The sequence below is a fragment of the Pseudophryne corroboree genome, chromosome 11 (genome assembly GCF_028390025.1).
Source record: "Pseudophryne corroboree isolate aPseCor3 chromosome 11, aPseCor3.hap2, whole genome shotgun sequence".
NCBI classification, from domain to species: Eukaryota; Metazoa; Chordata; class Amphibia; order Anura; family Myobatrachidae; genus Pseudophryne; species Pseudophryne corroboree.
Window position 1 is genome coordinate 220,854,464 of NC_086454.1, and position 13,606 is coordinate 220,868,069.

At 44.9% G+C, this 13,606-nt stretch overlaps 1 protein-coding gene across 4 annotated transcripts in view; it reads left to right on the forward strand.

Moving 5' to 3' along the window:
• DUS2 (dihydrouridine synthase 2) overlaps positions 1-13,606 on the forward strand; it is a 625,618-nt gene that overhangs the window by 192,475 nt on the left and 419,537 nt on the right. For all 4 annotated transcript variants that reach the window (XM_063945271.1, XM_063945269.1, XM_063945270.1 and 1 more), the window contains 2 exons: positions 3,702-3,762; positions 6,865-6,912. In XM_063945271.1, coding sequence (XP_063801341.1) covers positions 3,702-3,762; positions 6,865-6,912 — 109 coding nt within the window. The remainder of the gene's footprint in view (positions 1-3,701; positions 3,763-6,864; positions 6,913-13,606) is intronic.

Below are 13,606 nucleotides of genomic sequence, written 5' to 3' on the forward strand. Positions count from 1 at the left end.
TGACACCATCTGGAATACGACTTCCATCCACTGCTGTGATGGAAACAGCCCGATCCAAAAGGATTGTCTGAATTCTGGCATGCCGAATCAGAGCAAAAGAGACAAAGTTCTCCGCAGCACCAGAGTCTAGCAGTGCAGAAATCTTGAAGGAGGAAGGTGGGACTTCCAAGCAAATTGGCAATACAGGTTCCTTCCTTACACATGATTCCATGGAAACTTCTAGCTTAACCTCTCCTGAATAAGCTACGAGCGGTAGTTTCCCGGCCGCAGGCTACAGAATTTGACGAAATTATCAGATGATCCGCAGTACATGCAGAGATTTGCACTCCTCATTAGAAAGACGAGATCGATTAACCTGCATTGGCTCCCCCATGGGAGGTGATAGTTGTTGCGCACGAGAGTCTTGCCGGAGTCTTGAACGTAACTGAAAGCTGGGGCGCTCTGACTTTGACTTTTTTAAGCATCGTTCCCTATATCGAAGGTCTACTTTGTTGCACAGGGATATTAAATCATCCAACTTGGCAGGAATATCTCGTGTGGTCAAGTCGTCTTTGATTTTATCGGATAACCCGTTCCAAAACGCGGCAACCAATGCCTCTTCGTTCCAATTTAGTTCAGAGGACAAGGTGCGAAACTGAATCACGTACTGACTGACAGAGCGAGATCCCTGGCGAAGAAGAAGAATCTCTAAGGAGGCTGAAGTAGTTCTGCCAGGCTCATCGAAGATCTTACGGAAAGAGGATACAAATGCAGAGTATTTTGAAAGAATAGGATTGGCTCTTTCCCATAGAGGAGACGCCCACTCCAATGCTTGACCGGTCAATAGAGAAATAATATAGGCAACTCTTGTTTGAGGAGACGGAAAACTGGCAGCCTGTAATTCAAATTGAATCTCGCACTCTGCATAACTTCGGGTTTCCATCAAATTTACTAGGAGGTGGTAATTGTAGGCGAGATACTGGAACTGGCGCTGTTGACACTGAAGGAGAAGATACAGGAACCGAAACCTGAGATGAAGTAATAGCAACATGAAGCGTATCTAGGCGAGCAGACATAGATTGCATGGCTTGAATCAGTTGTACTTGCATGGATTCTTGTTCACTTAAACAAGACAGGATACTGACCGTGGCATCACCTCCAGATGCTTGCTCACCCGTCGGATCCATGTGGCCAGTGCTTACTGTCACAGCCGGTAGAATTTGTGAATCCGTTGGATGTGTGCTAGCGGTAGATGTGCATGCCTCTGCGAGGAGAAAACGAGGAGGACAAATGTAGTTTCTTCTCATATGCTTTTGTTAACGGAAATACATGTAAGAGCTAATATTCAAAGAACAAAGATGAAGAATTCCAAAAGATTAAGATGCAGAGTATTCATGGGCAGAGTATTGACAAAGTCCGTATAATAAACGACTGTCTGATATGGCTAGTGAATACTGCAGAATTTGCATGTTGGATAGTTAATTGTCGTGACTGAAGAACACTGAAGGGGTTTGCAGAATGGATGATTGTTAGGCGTGACTGAAGACCACTGAAGTGGTTTTGCAGAATGGATGATTGTTAGACGTGACTGAAGAACACTGAAGTGGTTTTGCAGAATGGATGATTGTTAGACGTGACTGAAGAACACCGAAGGGGTTTGCAGAATGGATGATTGTTAGACGTGACTGAAGAACACTGAAGTGGTTTTGCAGAATGGATGATTGTTAGACGTGACTGAAGAACACCGAAGGGGTTTGCAGAATGGATGATTGTTAGACGTGACTGAAGAACACTGAAGTGGTTTTGCAGAATGGATGATTGTTAGACGTGACTGAAAAGCACTGCAGAACTGCAGGGAAATCCTCTACGGATAGAACTCCAGGAGACACTGTCCTAAGTGGCAAGCTGTGACCCGTGAAGCCGGGGTAACCACTGGTAGTTGTGCAGCAAACGATAGCTGAGGTCAGAATTCCGTGGAGCTGAAAATCCAAGAGACACTGGAAGGCACACAGGTGGACCTGTGGGAGCGCAGAGCTAAAACACCTGTACTGGGACAGAAACATAAAGCACTGGCAAGGTTTGAAACCGGATTGCTCCCTTTTACCAGAGAGCTCAGCCTGTGATTGGCTGGAAGAGACCAGAGACCTAGTCCCATTGGCATACTATGAATTGGTCTCCAACATGGCGGCCCCCTGTACTGCAGACACGCCAGAGAAGGGGATCTTGTTCAGGCAGCCTCCCTGCACAGTGCTCCAGAGCATGGGCTCTACACAGACAGACTCCCTGCACAGTGCTCCAGTGACAGCAGGCCGCACAGTCACCAGCTCCCTCTCAGCTGCAGCACACCAGCGGACCTCCACCGCCGCAGCGCTAGCCATCTGACAAAGAGCCCCTGGAGATCATCACCGGAGGCGAATCCCTGGCCATGACAAGTTCCTCCAATCGGACTGGTTTGAACAGTTACAGGAGGTAGACGTAAAGTACCTTACGTGGAAGCCCGTCACAATGTTGACCTTGGCCTCAGCAAGACGTGTGTTGGAGCTAGGGGATTTGTCTCACGAGTCCCTACTTAATTTTACATGAGGACAGAGCTGAACTCAGAACTCGTCAGCAATTTCTTCCTTAGGCGGTGTCCGCTTTTCACATCAACCAACCTATTGTGGTTCCAGCTGTGACCGACACCTCTGCTACTTCAAAGTCTTTGGATGTTGTGAGGGCTTTGAAAGTGTATGAAAAGAACAGCTCGTCACAGAAAATCCTACTCGCTGTTCGTTCTCTATGATCCCAATAAAATTGGGTGTCCTGCTTCAAAGCAGTCTATTGCACGCTGGATTAGGCGCACTATCCAGCATGCTTATTCCACGGCAGGATTGCCGGTTCCAAAATCTGCACAAAACCACTCTACTAGGTCTGTGGGGTCTTCTTGGGCGGCTGCCCAGGGTGTCTCTGCTTTACAGCTCTGCCGAGCAGCTACTTGATCAGGTTCGAACACGTTTGCAAAGTTTTACAAGTTCGATACTTTGGCCTCTAAGGACCTTCAGTTTGGTCAATCAGTTCTGCAGGAACCTTAGCACTCTCCCACCCGGTTTGTGAGCTTTGGTACTTCCCCATGGTACTAAATGGATTCCCAGTATCCTCTAGGACGTAAAAGAAAATAGGATTTTAATTACCTACCGGTAAATCCTTTTCTCGTAGTCCGTAGAGGATGCTGGACGCCCGCCCAGTGCTTCGTTATTCCTGCACTGTTATTTGGTTAAGTATTCTGGTTTGTTCAGCTGTTGCTGTTCATAATTCACGTTTGGTTAGCATGGCTTTCCTATTGTTCTGTGTGCTGGTTCGTAATCTCACCACTTTCCTTATCTATCCTTCTCTCAAAGTATGTCCGTCTCCTCAGGCACAGTTTCTGGTAGGAGGGGCATAGAGGGAGGAGCCAGCGCACACTATCTAATTCTTAAAGTGCCCAAGGCTCCTAGTGGACCCGTCTATACCCCATGGTACTCCCAGTATCCTCTACGGACTACGAGAAAAGGATTTACCGGTAGGTAATTAAAATCCAATTTTTATGTATTTTTTTTTCTAGGTTTAATGTCATGATTGAACATGTTTGTAGCTACATTTGGATAAACTATCCATTCTAAAGCATTTTATCAGGATTAAAGAGCTTTGTGTGAATAAACTATTGTTTTCAATTTGTGCAACTGTGTTTGTTCCTTTTCATGTAGAGAAAATGATGTTGCTGCTATTGACATTAACATGGGCTGTCCAAAGGAGTATTCCACAAAGGTATATATGTGCATTATATGCTTATTTTACTTCCAAGGTTAAAGAGAAGAAAAACTTTATAAAACATTACACTATTAGTTATGTTTAGCACATAATTATCCATCTAATGGCCTAATTCAGACCTGATCGCTCTCTAGCAATTTTTTTGCAGCGCTGCGATCAGATAGTCGCCGCCTACAGGGGAGTGTATTTTAGCTGTGCAAGTGTGCGATCGCATATGCAGCCGGGTGGTACAAAAAATATTTGTGCAGTTTCTGAGTTGCCCAGGACTTACTCAGCCGCTGCGATCGCTTCAGCCTGTCTGGGACCGTAAATTGACGTCCGACACCTCCCTGCAAACGCTTGAACATGCCTGCTTTTTTCCAACCACACCCAGAAAACGGTCCGTTATCACCCACAAGCGCCTCCTTGTGATCGGCTGTGCGAAAGGATTCTTCATTAAAAACATTGCACAGCAACTATCCGCTTTGTACCTTTACGAAGCGCAATGCGCAGTTCTGACCTGATCGCAATGCTGCACATAATGACCCCTTATGTGTGTATGTGAATCGTCATTTACTGTATATTGAAAAGTTTTTATGTCAAAGCCCTCGACTTACAAAGTTATTTTATATTTTAACTGAATCACAGGGCACGTGAGATTTCTGTGGTGTGCATGAAAGAGTTGATACATTTGGTAACTACAGCTTAAGTTGGCCATACACTGAATGTAATCATACAGATCAGGATTGTTTGATTTGATTATCCCAACTGCTGTTCCATGCTCTGAAATATAGATTACCTCCTTACATATGTTGGGTCCATTTAACCAGTTTATTGTAAGTATTATTAGTTTGTTGATGTACATGCTGTCAACAGCCTGGTATTGACGGGACCATGTCGACATTGTTGTAATGTTATTTTAAATTGATAAAGTTATTGGTTTGTTATGGTGTCAGCATGATAACTTTCAACACGACTGTAAAGCATAATATTTAAAGTTATCATGCCCACACTGTTACAATGCTTTAAATAGCATTACAACAGTGTCAGCATGGTCCTGTTGATATGCGGTTAACATATTGACTATCGACACCATGTACATCAACAAAATATATATGTCCCTATTAAACTGTGTGGAGATGCCTGAAGATTTCTGATAGTTACCTTGTTGAGCACCCTGCAGATGCACTTTGGGAATGTAAGTGCTGAGACACTTTTTGGGCTTTTTTACAGGCAAATTAAAGTCTTTATTAGAACCCACAGAATACCAGTAGAACAAGAAACAGCATAGAGATTCACTAGTCAAAGAGTCTATTGAACTGCCCTACACAAAAAGGGCTATAGTCATGATTCACTTGGAGAGCTGTCCCTGTCTTATGAGCCATGGCCCTCATTCCGAGTTGTTCGCTCGCTAGCTGCTTTTAGCAGCATTGCACAAGCTAAGCCACCGCCCTCTGGGAGTGTATCTTAGCTTAGTAGAATTGCGAACGAAAGATTCGCTAAATTGCAAATAGAAATTTCTTAGCAGTTTCTGAGTAGCTCGACACTTACTCTGCCACTGCGATCAGTTCGGTCAGTTTCGTTCCTGGTTTGACGTCACAAACACACCCAGCGTTCGCCCAGGCACTCCCCCGTTTCTCCAGCCACTCCCGCGTTTTTCCCAGAAACGGCAGCGTTTTTTCACACACACCCATAAAACGGCCAGTTTCCGCCCAGAAACACCCGCTTCCTGTCAATCACACTCCGATCACCAGAACGAAGAAAAATCCTTGTAATGCCGTGAGTAAAATACCTAACTTCTTAGCAAATTTACTTGGCGCAGCCGCAGTGCGAGCATTGCGCATGCGCAGTTAGCGGAAAATCGCACCGATGCGAAGGAAAATAACGAGCGAACAACTCGGAATGAGGGCCCATGTTCACTCATCTGCCAGTGGGACAGGTGCTAAGCCTGATGCACTGCTTTTAGTAGGTCCCCAAAGTTGCACGGGTCATGGAAATGTAAATGTCATCAACTTAGACCAGCCCAAGAAGAGTCTAACCCCTAGTCATTCTTTCCAGAACAAGTCCAGGATGCTGTTGATTTTTATGCTTACCCTAGTTCTTAAAGTTGTATTGTTACTGCTGAGCAGTCTTTAGATAATTCACTCTAGGATTGGTACCTGCACCATTGGAGGGCTACCACTAACCATCAGTTATTGGGTTGAAGTAGGCACAATGAGGTAGGTAAGTGGCTCCTGGAGGTCTGTGTAGTGGAGAGCCAAGAAATACCCATTTGGCCATAAAATAACGCAGGTTACTGTGAAGACACACATTTCCTGAGTCCATTTTTTCAGTTAAGGTACTTTACTCCTTCAGAGCTTGCTTTTGTTTTTCCACTGTTTGTGGAGTAAGTCCCATATAATCCAGAGCCAATACCGGTCAAAACTTCTCAGGGTGCGGCTGATCGATTGGGTGTTGGTAGCCCAAGAAACTCATCTGTTGACTTTTGGGAACCATAAATGCATCATTTACTGATAAAAGGCAGGAACAGGGGACACCCATACACAAGTAACATGCTTCTTTTAGGTTTATACCAGATGCTCTGTGATTCCAGTCAAAGTATTATGTTTGGGTGTGTTTAGTGAAATTTCTGTTTAATTTCAGAATATATAGGATCACTTCTCCCAGTACTAGGGTCATGGCTAGCCATTCCTCAGAACATGGTTCATTAGGCACACAACTATTCAGCACTCCCAAACGGGATTCCTGTAAGTGGTGGGGATAATGTTTCTTAATAATTTAGAACAGAAAGGCTTAGTGTCACCACCCATATTCGGCCACCATTAACACATCATGTATGTGTGTCTATCTGGGACAAAAAAAAGTCCCAGATAGACAGTGTGTCTATCTGGGACAAAAAAAAGCAGTGAGTGGTAAATGTTTTGTAAACCTATTCTGTGATGTGAGCTTATGGTACAGGCTCTTTCTTGTAGATTGTGCTTCTCCCTAAAATTGTACGCTTACGCAGCCTATGATGGCTAACCTGGTCAAAAGATAACACTGCTTGTACCTTGCCATGCTTGTATTGCCAGTATTTATGCCTTTCATTAACAATAATAACTGTAAATATTCATTATTTAGGGTGGCATGGGGGCAGCACTTCTATCGAATCCTGCAAAAATTGAGACAGTAAGTTATGTTCAATGTATGTGTTTTGTTTGTCTTTTTATTTTCTTTGTCCATGTAGTCATGCAAGTAATATGATGTTATCTAACTTCCGCACTAGAACAAGGGGACTTGTTCTATTTTTTTTATTTTTTTCCCCTTTTGTGAAAATCGTTCAATACATGTTCTGTGTTGTGATATGAAAGAAGAAAAAAGCTGTCATTTTGTGCTTTTGACATGTATGTTAGTCGTGTTAATATTTTTTCCACACTTATTTAGATGTGTAAACCGCACAATGCTCTCTTGTGTAGCAGTTTCCAAGGCATTATCTAATGGTAGATGCTAGATCCAAGTAAGCTAAATGACCTCTTGCGTAACAGGGAGTAGCTAGGTCGGTGGACTATGGGGGTCATTCAGAGTTGATTGCTCGCTAGCTAGTTTTAGCAGCCGTGCAAACACTTTGCCGCCGCCCACAGGGGAGTGTATTTTAGCTTAGCAAAAATGCGAACGCATGTGCAGCCGAGATCTGCTAAAACAGTTTGTGCAGTTTCAGAGTAGCTCTGAACCTACTCTGCGTTTGTGATCACTTCAGCCTATTCGTGTCCGGATTTGACGTCATACACCCGCCCAGCTACGCCTGCGTTTTTTCGGACACGCCTGCGTTTTTACAAACACTCCCTTAAAACGATCAGTTTACACCCAGTCACGCCCCCTCTCTGTCAATCTTCTTGTGGCCGCCAGTGCGAAGGAAAACTTCGCTAGAACCTGAGCACAACCACAAAGAGCTTTGTACCCGTACGTCACGCGTGTGCATTGGGGGCATACGCATGCGCAGAAATGCCATTTTTTCACCTAATCGCTGCGCTGCGAAAATCGTCAGCGAGCGATCAACTCGGAATGACCCCCTATTACTTTCAATATCCATGTCAACATCTATTCCCTTTAGTGACCTGGTGAAGCAGAGTAAGCCACCAAGTCCGAAGAGTGGCGAGCGAAGCGAGGCCATGAGGATACATTTCGGGTCCCATGTACCAACCTTGCTTCTCCCCATCTTGTCGCGGCTTACATAGTAGTGACGTCAGAGATCTGTTAGCCTTGTAGAATTTGGCCTCAACCAGTTTCTAATGAATGGTGTCTGTTCTGTAAAAAAATTTCGGACATCTTCATGAAGAATTTTACATTAACTATAATTTTAAATTGAATATCTAAAATCTTACATATGGCAATATTCAATTGTTACAGTATAACGTGCCCGATCTCCCATCTAAAGTGAAGGGAGATTGTGGGGTGGTAAACGTAAAGTAGATAAAAACGACCCAACTACTGGGCGTGACGTGAAAAGTCCCATTCGAGCGCTGAAACTGGTCCGTTTTGGCTCATTTCATCTTGCCACCCCTGAGGGTAGTGAGCTGAAATAATGTTTGAATAGCTACCAGTGGGCACGTATGAGTTCGGGGAGGGGCGTAAACAATTGAATATCACTAATAGGGTCACGTCCATGGAGCTGTGATCTGACACACTGACGGTCGGGATGCCGGTAGTCACATGACCGACCGTGGCATCCCAACTTTTAGAACTGGTGTGGTTCATCAAATCGACAGTGTCTAGGTCGACTATGTCTAGGTCGACCACTATAGGTCGACAGTCACTAGGTCGACATGGATGGAAGGTCGACAGGGTTTCTAGGTCGACATGTGCTAGGTCGACAGGTCTAAAGGTCGACATGAGGATTTTTTTTTTTGGTGTCGTTTTCTTCGTAGAGTGACCGGGATCCCAAATTAGTGCACCGCGTCCCCTCGCATGGCTCGCTTCGCTCGCCATGCTTCGGGCATGGTGCCTTCGCCCCGCTACCGATTCGCTCGGCACACTTTACCGTTCCAATCGTAGTCCACGTGGATCGTTAAGTATGAAAAAAATTCAAAAAAAGAAAAAAATGTGAAAAACTCATGTCGACCTTTAGACCTGTCGACCTAGCACATGTCGACCTAGAAACCCTGTTGACCTTCCATCCATGTCGACCTAGTGACTGTCGACCTATAGTGGTCGACCTAAACATTGTCTACCTAGACACTGTCGATCTTCAGACCGGATCCCTTTTAGAACACGTGTCATTCTTTGTCAAATCAACACTTTTTGTTAAAATTTTACTTCACCTGCTAAGATTTTGTTCAAATTTGGTATATGGAGAGTACTGTATATATGTAATCCTAAGAGAGGTGGGAGTGGTGTCATTTACTGTATTTTGTCTGCCCTTTCCTATGATAGACTTTGTGACGAAAAAACATTTTCCAAATTAAAACTTACATTTTTGATCATGATTATCTCAAAAAGTGCATTGACAAAAAATTTCAGGAAACAGTCTATGCTAATGTTAAATGTTTGTCAAAATTTAAAAGTGGGAGGCGAATGGGTTTATAGTAAAAAAAAATATATATATATTTTAAAGCAAGGTAGTTTATTCAAAAAAGCCAGGTATATTACAAGTAGTAATAGGTGGCAGTAGATTTAATGGCTTCATTAGTTTAATAATAAAAATCAAGTTTAATAGAAATACTTGACATTGTAGTCAGCCAACAATGTCAGTTGAAGATACTATAGTTTGACAATGCCTTAATTCGTGTTCATCTTCATTCTTGTCCATCACATAAGCAACCCGCCATTTCTTGTTATACACAATGTTTTGTATACAAACATTAGACAGGGCATGCTGCCAGTCTGATACTGTATGTATTAAGAAGGAAAGAACACTGTTCAGTTTCCCCTAGCTTATTCATCATGAGTGATCAGGGTGATACTCATGCAGTTTCAGGTACACTGCATTATGTTTAATTCTGACAAAAGTATGAGGATACAGCTACTTGCTTATTCATTTTAAAGCACATTGTTTAGCTTATACACATACAAGATTGATAGATTGAAGCAGGTACTTAATAAGAAAAAATAGCTTGCTCAGATAAGCATTAAATGTATTTCTTTACTTAACATTTACTTTTAATGCATGTTTATTACACAGACGAAGGGTACAAATAGCTATTTCTGCAAAGTTCAAACGCCAGCAACTTCACCACATATCGCACCCTTTGCCTTCCTGAACGAATCCTAAATTTGCTCAAAAGTGCTTGCTACCCTCTGAGGCTGTGAACACTTTTGTGTGAGATCGGACTACCGTCAAGCATGGCTGTTACCGCGCTGATTCATTTAGGCAGATGTATTTGCCTGGAATTGAATTCCCCACTTAGATTCTGTTTAATTCCCAAACAATGTTTCTTCATCTGGGTCCATGGTCTTCGCAGGGTTAATTTTTAGCATTGGTATGATGCTGTTGGAGACCAGGACTGTCACAGAACAACAAGCTTGTGAGCCTCCCTGGATGCACTGGGCTCTTCCCCTTCATACTCCACATCCATGCTAAGGCACATCCGTTTTTTTCCCAGTGGCAACATGGAGCTGGACACACTGCACAGGGGCTGCAGCTTGCAGCCTACGCTTTTAGTGTTTTTTTTGCCTTTGTATGTCTTTTACAATGGGATGACAGCTACTGGCAGTAAGAGGACGCCAGAGCGGTCTATTATCACCCCCACCGGACAACGACACCACGAGTGGTTAGGTGATTTCGGCGGGGCTCCCACTGTAACCTCACTAGCAAGACACAGGGGCGCCCCAGGACTGCATCCGGAGACATGGGGGACAGGTAAAGCGAAAACCTACTATTTGTGCAGTCCATATACCACGGTATTGGGAGGCAGACGGCTGCTGATGTGCTTCCAGTCCATTAAGTGTACTCACTGCCGCACTAGACCACAAGGGCATTAATGTACCCTTAATTAATTAATGGGGCCCTTTAATGGCCAGGAGATCCTGTGGTGATGCACAGCACAGGGGAGGTAAGCGCTTCCCCACCGGTCCCTCCCCCAACCCAGGGCGCCATTCCACATCAGTCTTCCCACCCTGGGCTGCTCCTTCCTCTCAAGAAACGCTGAGTAGCCATTATGCAGAGCTCTGCATGTCTCCAGAGGTGGTGGGCTGTGTCTCTCTGTATACCTCTCCTACATAGCAGGTTATACAAAACGCTGAATCCTACCAGCCTCCTCAAAGTGCTGTGTAGTTGATACCAATGTCCATTGCAGTTAAATTTGTTTTGTATGTGACTTATGCTAGTGCTGCTGTTTGATTTCTTTTTATTCAAACTGTACATTATATTTGCTTTCCCTGTACTTATTTTTTCTCTGTGACCCTTGAATTCTGGTGTGTATTGGGCTAACTCTGCCATCCTTTACTATTGTAATAGTGTGCGCTCATTGTCACATACTGTGCCTGTTACACACTGCTCTATACCATATTGTGTGTGTTCACTACTTGCTGTTACCATGTCTCACAAAAGCAAGGCAGAGCAGGCAGGTGCATCCACTTTGGTAGCATGTAATGCTTGTCACACTGAGGTTTTACCTCAGGATTGATCACGGGATGCTTTATGCCTGGGTTGGCTAGTGCCTCCCAGCACCTCCGCCTCACCAGTTATTTTACAAGAGCCCCCATGGACTTCATTCACATCCTTATAGGCTAAAATTGCAGACCATATAGCTACCCCACCGGTGGTTGTCCCCCTATGGGTATACCCCAGCCAGGATAGCCCGCACTGGTTCCACAGGGACATGGCCCACACCCACTGCAGTCTACTATGGCTACCCCTATAGCTGTTCCACAGCAACTGCAGCCTCTAGTGGCTCCCTCTATGCGTTTTCACCAGCCATTGCAACCTGTTTACCAGGCCGTAGAAGCCCCACCCATCCACCCCCCAGTGGTTGGATTCATTCTCTACATCTATTCAGAATCTGGCTGCTTCATCTGCTGCTTTTCAAAGCATGATACATGAGCAAGGCACACTGCCTGCACCTACTGTTGCTAAACGTACTATACTGTCCTCACAATCCACACCACACTCGGATTCTAAGGAATCATCAGTACTTGCTTACATGGATGAGGTTTCTGATGCAGGACCTCTGTCAGGGGGATAAGGAGGTCCCATCTAAATTTAATGTGGCAGCATTAATCAGAGCGGTCAAATTCACTCTTCAGCTGGAAGATACTGAACCAGTCACTACTTAAAATAAAGACCTGTTAAAAGTAAAAGTAGTCCTAGCTGAGTTCCCATACTCTGACCACTTCACAGAAGTTAGAACTGAAACATGAAAAACTCCTACAAAAAAATTCACGGCACCTAAAAGGCCCGTTACCCACAGAGGATTGTGAAAAAAGGTACACTTAAAAGTCCCATCCTGCCTATCCCAACTGCGTCCTCACTTAACGAACTGCCGATAGACAACTGGATATGTGTCTGAAGTCAGTGTACTCGCTTACAGGAGCTACTGTCAGGCCAGCTATGTTCACAGCGTGGGTTACTAAGGCAATTGAAACATAGTCCGATGACCTGGAAAGCAGTTTCACACCTGATCTGTCCACTGCCCAATTATTGCCAATATCAGAGATGCAACCTATTACATTGGCGAAGCTGCTCCTGACGTTGCGCTTTTATCCTCCTATGGCTTCGGCTGTATCCATTGCAGTTGCAGTCATTGTGTGGCTCCGCTCTTGGAAGGCGGATATGGATGCCAAGAAAAACTCTGGAAGCCCTCCCATACATGGGCGACTTCCAGCACTGGACAAGATTGTCGAGAAACTAGCAACATCTAAGACTGCTCATTTGCCTTCAGCTTCCTCAGGAAGACCTCGGACTTTGTCCCTTTGGTCTTTTCTTTCACAAGGCAAACCCAAGGGTCAGTCCTTCCCACTCTCACATCACACAGACAAGGCCTCTAAACCCAGGGCCAAACAGTCTTGGGGTGCCAGACGTCCTCCTACCAAACCTGAGGATAAACACTCCACGTGACGGGACGGGATGGGCCTCCCCCTGGGGGACCCCAGGGTGGGAGGCCGGATTTCTCAGTTTGCCCCAGCATGGAGTTTTATTACAACCGGCACCTGGGTCCAAGAAGTGTTCTCTCACGGGTACGCTCTTTCCATCCTGAGACGTCCTCCCAGACAGTACTTCCCTACCACTCCATCACCGGATCCTGGCAAAGCACAAGCAAAGCAGGGAGTCATTCACTACTTTCTGCGGTCTAGAGTGGTCATCCCTGTTCCACGCCATCAACATGGTCAGGGTTTCTATTGTACACTTTTTTGGTTCAGGAACCAAATGGGTCATACCGCCCCATTCTGAAGCCCAAACTGGTGAAAAAGTACCTCAGACTACCCAAGTTCCGTATGGAAACTCTCTGCTCCATTGCCCTAGCAATGCAACCTGGGGATTATATGGTTTCCCTGGACATCCAGGATGTGTACCTGCATGTGCCTACAGCGCCCTCTCACTGACAATTGTTCAGGTTTGCTTTTCTCCAACAGCATTTCCAATTTCAGGTCCTACCTCTTGGACTATGCACAGCTCCCAGGGTGTAACCCAAAATCATGGCGGTGATGGTGGCCCATCTCCGAGGTCAAGGGATTCGCATCCTCCGTTACTTGGATGATCTCTCTCTCCTGGCACAAACTCCAGAGATATTAAACCTTCATCTCAAACTGACGTCCTTTTCTGCAGGCCCATGGTTGGATAATCAACTGGGCCAAATCCTTGTCTACCCCTTTTCAGAGGATGCTCCACCTTGAGGCTTTATTGGATGCCAGCCTACACCACATCTTCCTACCGCAGGAAAAGTTTGCA